Below are 4,937 nucleotides of genomic sequence, written 5' to 3'. Positions count from 1 at the left end.
CTCAGTTTGAAAATTTGTGTTTCTTAAACTGTGAAAATAAATCTGTCACTTGTCACATTTAAGATCAAACAGTGTGTGTAACATGACACAGTACGAGGCGTCACATCCTTCAGCTATCAGACTGCAGCGGTCGAGACGAGGAGACGTTCAGTGTTTGCTGTTGATCACGTGTTCGTTCCAACAGCCAACAGACGTCCAGCTCTGCAGCCTCTAAAGAAACAGCACACTCAGTTAAGTTAAGTTAAGTGAACACATTGATGTTCGGACGATGGTTCACGTACACATGAGCCCAGGTAACAGTTAAATTATGTTTTAGTGTAAATGAGAGTTAAAAGTGTCCGTGGTGATTATTACTGAGTTATTATCATATATACATGTATATGTATAGATCATAATCTGCTGCTCTTATCAAACAATGAGCCTGAACATAAAGGAGGAAAAATCACCTTCCACCTGAGTCTGTCTGAGCAGGAAATGAATCAAACATGTAAAACAAGACCATAATAAACAATATGATAAACAGAAATGGAGGCTGTGGCTCTGGAGGAAGAGCAGGTTCATCCACCAATCAGAAGCTCCTCCAGTCTGCTTGTCCAATCATCCCTGGACAAGATCCTGAACCCCAAACTGCTCCTGATGTCTGAGGGGTATTCCAGGTAGGAGGTTCAACAAACTCTGAGTCTAACCCTGAACTCTGAGCTGATTTACCCTGAGATGGGAAACTCTGAGTTACCGGTTCCAGAACAGCTGATCTGAGTTAGTTCAGTCAACTCTGAGTATGTTCACTCTGAGTTAAGCCGACAATAAAAAGCCATCATCAATGGAGCTCCGACTCCACGATTCACCATGGCAACAGGTCAATAAAAGACAGCGCCTCCATTTTAATCCAGTGGATGCAGAGATATTAATGCATGTGTAGCAGACGGTGCACGTTTATCTTTAAAAGAAGAGCCTGAGTCAGAGCGAGGAAAGTGTCAATAAGTTAACCATAAAGTTAATAAAAAAGTTTATTCATCATTTATCAGACTTACATTTCCTTAATGAAGATAAAGTGGTGGAATCTGACTGTGTATCAGGCTGTAGATACATTACATTATATTAATAATATATCATAATATATTTGTTCAGATTTAATCTGATGGGGAAAAACACAGGAGGCAGAAGATTTCAAACATATAGGCTAGGCTATAGATCAAAGACATAAAGACATGACTGTAAACTCACAGTCTGACCCAGTAATAATATGTTTGGTGATTTGCACCTGAAAAGACGTTGAGGTTAAAATACAGTAGATTTGAAAATGTTGCACATCTATTTGTATCTTGACTCAACAGCATTCAGTGACTTTATTTCAGCTACAAATGTAGTAAATGTAAAGACAGTGAAATGCTGCACCATTGCTCACTCAGAAATATGAACATATAATCCCCAATATTAGGCTATAGGAGTTATGTTCCATCAGTGCGACCAGTGACATCAGTGATAGAGATCATTAGTCACTGATACTACGTGTCTAAAGCTTCATACCCATTTTAACATTTAAATAATTAGACCTACACATTATGTGCAATAAACATGTGGGAGCTGCTCTGACAGACTGACAGTCTGATCCTTGTGCACAGTGTTATAAAAATAATAAATATAAAAAGGACAGAGGTTTGATTCTGAGCTGAGGGTGAATTCTCGCTGTGTAATATTTGAATGTAAAGACAAAAGCTGATGTCCAAAGAAATGACTGATGTGCATAAATTCAGTAACTTCAGACAGTCCTGAGTAACAAACTAATATCCAGCAGGATTTAGACTGTGACAGACGGTAAATCTCCGCTAATGAATGCGCTTCGATACAAGCTTTGACACGGACTGAATGAATGAGGAAATGAAACAGCGTGTAAGAGGGAGGAGACAGAGAGAAACTCAGGGTTTATTGAAGAAAACCTGTCAGCGAGCAGGTTATGTTCACAGAGTCTGTTACCATGGTGACTGACTCAGAGTTTCAGTTACCTCTCTGTCTGGAATGGATAACCCAGAGTTTCCCTCATCTCAGGGTTAACTTACTCTGAGTTTTTAAACCTGCTTTCTGGAATACCCCTCAGGTCATCAGTGTGTGTGAATGTTTACCTGAGTCTCAGGTGACACCTCAGACACCTCAGAGCCTCGGAGTGTGATTGAGATGTGTGGTGTGAAAGTGCTTTGAGTTATCGGAAGACTAGAAAGATGCCACAGGTCCATCTACGAGTCATCGTCTTAAATTAAAGGTCTGATGTTCGACATCTCTGTTTTGTTTGAATCATTCAGTTTGTAACATTTTAATTTATATCATCATGTTTTAACTTGAGCCGCTCAGAGTCTTTAAAAACTTCACTGAACCAGGAAAGAATCTGATGAACCAGGAGCTCAGCCTCTTCCTCCATCCCTCCTTCAGAGTGACGTCACGTGGACACGCCCCCTCTTTCAGGGCTGTGACAAGTTTGCAGAGACGACAGGAAACACATGGCCACGTCACCTGCAAAATAAAAGCTCATGACTTCAAGCACATGTTATGGCATAATGATAACCATGGTGATGAAGGCGGCGCAATGATAATGACCACGACCACGATGTCGACAATAATGGCTGACAAAGAAAATGATGACAATAATGATGAAGGTGACGACAATGATGCCAGCCATGATGATGACGATGATGACAACAATGACAGCAGCTACATATTTATACATACATACATACATGTATCTACATATATGTATGCAGTGGTTAGCACTGTCACCTCACAACAAGAGGGTTCCTAGTTCGCACTCAGGAGGGAGCCTGAGTTTCCTCCAGGTGCTCCCACATGTTCTCCCTGTGTCAGTGTGGGTTTCCTCCAGGTGCTCCCACATGTTCTCCCTGTGTCAGCGTGGGTTTCCTCCAGGTGCTCCCACATGTTCTCCCTGTGTCAGTGTGGGTTTCCTCCAGGTGCTCCCACATGTTCTCCCCGTGTCAGCGTGGGTTTCCTCCAGGTGCTCTGACATGTTCTCCCTGTGTCAGTGTGGGTTTCCTCCAGGTGCTCTGACATGTTCTCCCTGTGTCAGCGTGGGTTTCCTCCAGGTGCTCTGACATGTTCTCCCCGTGTCAGTGTGAGTTTCCTCCAGGTGCTCCCACATGTTCTCCCTGTGTCAGTGTGGGTTTCCTCCAGGTGCTCCCACATGTTCTCCCTGTGTCAGTGTGAGTTTCCTCCAGGTGCTCCCACATGTTCTCCCTGTGTCAGTGTGGGTTTCCTCCAGGTGCTCCCACATGTTCTCCCTGTGTCAGCGTGGGTTTCCTCCAGGTGCTCCCACATGTTCTCCCTGTGTCAGTGTGGGTTTCCTCCAGGTGCTCTGACATGTTCTCCCTGTGTCAGCGTGGGTTTCCTCCAGGTGCTCTGACATGTTCTCCCTGTGTCAGCGTGGGTTTCCTCCAGGTGCTCAGACATGTTCTCCCTGTGTCAGCGTGGGTTTCCTCCAGGTGCTCTGACATGTTCTCCGTGTGTCAGCGTGGGTTTCCTCCAGGTGCTCCGACATGTTCTCCTCGTGTCAGTGTGGTTTCCTCCAGGTGCTCCCACATGTTCTCCCTGTGTCAGCGTGGGTTTCCTCCAGGTGCTCTGACATGTTCTCCCTGTGTCAGTGTGGGTTTCCTCCAGGTGCTCTGACATGTTCTCCGTGTGTCAGCGTGGGTTTCCTCCAGGTGCTCTGACATGTTCTCCCTGTGTCAGCGTGGGTTTCCTCCAGGTGCTCTGACATGTTCTCCCTGTGTCAGCGTGGGTTTCCTCCAGGTGCTCCCACATGTTCTCCCTGTGTCAGTGTGGGTTTCCTCCAGGTGCTCCCACATGTTCTCCCTGTGTCAGCGTGGGTTTCCTCCAGGTGCTCCGACATGTTCTCCCTGTGTCAGCGTGGGTTTCCTCCAGGTGCTCTGACATGTTCTCCTCGTGTCAGCGTGGGTTTCCTCCAGGTGCTCTGACATGTTCTCCTCGTGTCAGCGTGGGTTTCCTCCAGGTGCTCTGACATGTTCTCCCTGTGTCAGCGTGGGTTTCCTCCAGGTGCTCTGACATGTTCTCCCCGTGTCAGCGTGGGTTTCCTCCAGGTGCTCCCACATGTTCTCCCCGTGTCAGCGTGGGTTTCCTCCAGGTGCTCCCACATGTTCTCCCTGTGTCAGTGTGGGTTTCCTCCAGGTGCTCCGACATGTTCTCCCTGTGTCAGCGTGGGTTTCCTCCAGGTGCTCCGACATGTTCTCCCTGTGTCAGCGTGGGTTTCCTCCAGGTGCTCCGACATGTTCTCCCTGTGTCAGCGTGGGTTTCCTCCAGGTGCTCTGACATGTTCTCCTTGTGTCAGCGTGGGTTTCCTCCAGGTGTTCTGACATGTTCTCCCTGTGTCAGCGTGGGTTTCCTCCAGGTGCTCTGACATGTTCTCCCCGTGTCAGCGTGGGTTTCATCCAGGTGCTCAGACATGTTCTCCCTGTGTCAGCGCGGGTTTTCTCCAGGTGCTCCGACATGTTCTCCCCGTGTCAGCGTGGGTTTCCTCCAGGTGCTCTGACATGTTCTCCCCGTGTCAGCGTGGGTTTCCTCCAGGTGTTCTGACATGTTCTCCCCGTGTCAGCGTGGGTTTCCTCCAGGTGCTCTGACATGTTCTCCCCGTGTCAGCGTGGGTTTCCTCCAGGTGTTCTGACATGTTCTCCCCGTGTCAGCGTGGGTTTCTTCCAGGTGCTCTGACATGTTCTCCCTGTGTCAGCGTGGGTTTCCTCCAGGTGCTCTGACATGTTCTCCCTGTGTCAGCGTGGGTTTCCCCCAGGTGCTCTGACATGTTCTCCCTGTGTCAGCGTGGGTTTCCCCCAGGTGCTCTGACATGTTCTCCCTGTGTCAGTGTGGGTTTCCTCCAGGTGCTCCAGCTTCCTCCCACAGTCCAAAGACATGCAGGTTAATTG

At 47.7% G+C, this 4,937-nt stretch overlaps 1 protein-coding gene across 4 annotated transcripts; it reads left to right on the top strand.

Moving 5' to 3' along the window:
- The first annotated feature begins 2,843 nt into the window (after positions 1–2,843).
- On the top strand, positions 2,844–4,703 carry LOC125900156 (uncharacterized). 4 transcript variants are annotated; one of them, XM_049594970.1, is made up of 8 exons: positions 2,844–3,089; positions 3,266–3,397; positions 3,573–3,616; positions 3,793–3,924; positions 4,013–4,100; positions 4,189–4,320; positions 4,497–4,584; positions 4,629–4,703. In XM_049594970.1, exons 1-8 carry the CDS (start codon positions 2,880–2,882, stop codon positions 4,679–4,681), a joined length of 879 nt encoding a protein of 292 aa, XP_049450927.1. In that variant the 5' UTR covers positions 2,844–2,879; the 3' UTR covers positions 4,682–4,703. The 4 variants fall into 4 exon arrangements, 1 of the variants encoding a protein (XP_049450927.1); XR_007450823.1 differs by lacking the exons at positions 3,573–3,616; positions 3,793–3,924; positions 4,013–4,100; positions 4,497–4,584; positions 4,629–4,703 and having other exon boundaries at positions 2,928–2,957; positions 3,222–3,309; positions 4,101–4,353; XR_007450824.1 differs by lacking the exons at positions 2,844–3,089; positions 3,266–3,397; positions 3,793–3,924; positions 4,497–4,584; positions 4,629–4,703 and adding an exon at positions 3,127–3,177 and having other exon boundaries at positions 3,573–3,704; positions 4,057–4,353.
- The last annotated feature ends 234 nt before the right edge of the window (positions 4,704–4,937 follow it).

Source organism: Epinephelus fuscoguttatus, linkage group LG2 (genome assembly GCF_011397635.1).
Source record: "Epinephelus fuscoguttatus linkage group LG2, E.fuscoguttatus.final_Chr_v1".
NCBI lineage: Eukaryota > Metazoa > Chordata > Actinopteri > Perciformes > Serranidae > Epinephelus > Epinephelus fuscoguttatus.
Note: the sequence above shows the minus strand (reverse complement) of the source record. Positions and strands in the feature narration are given on the sequence as shown.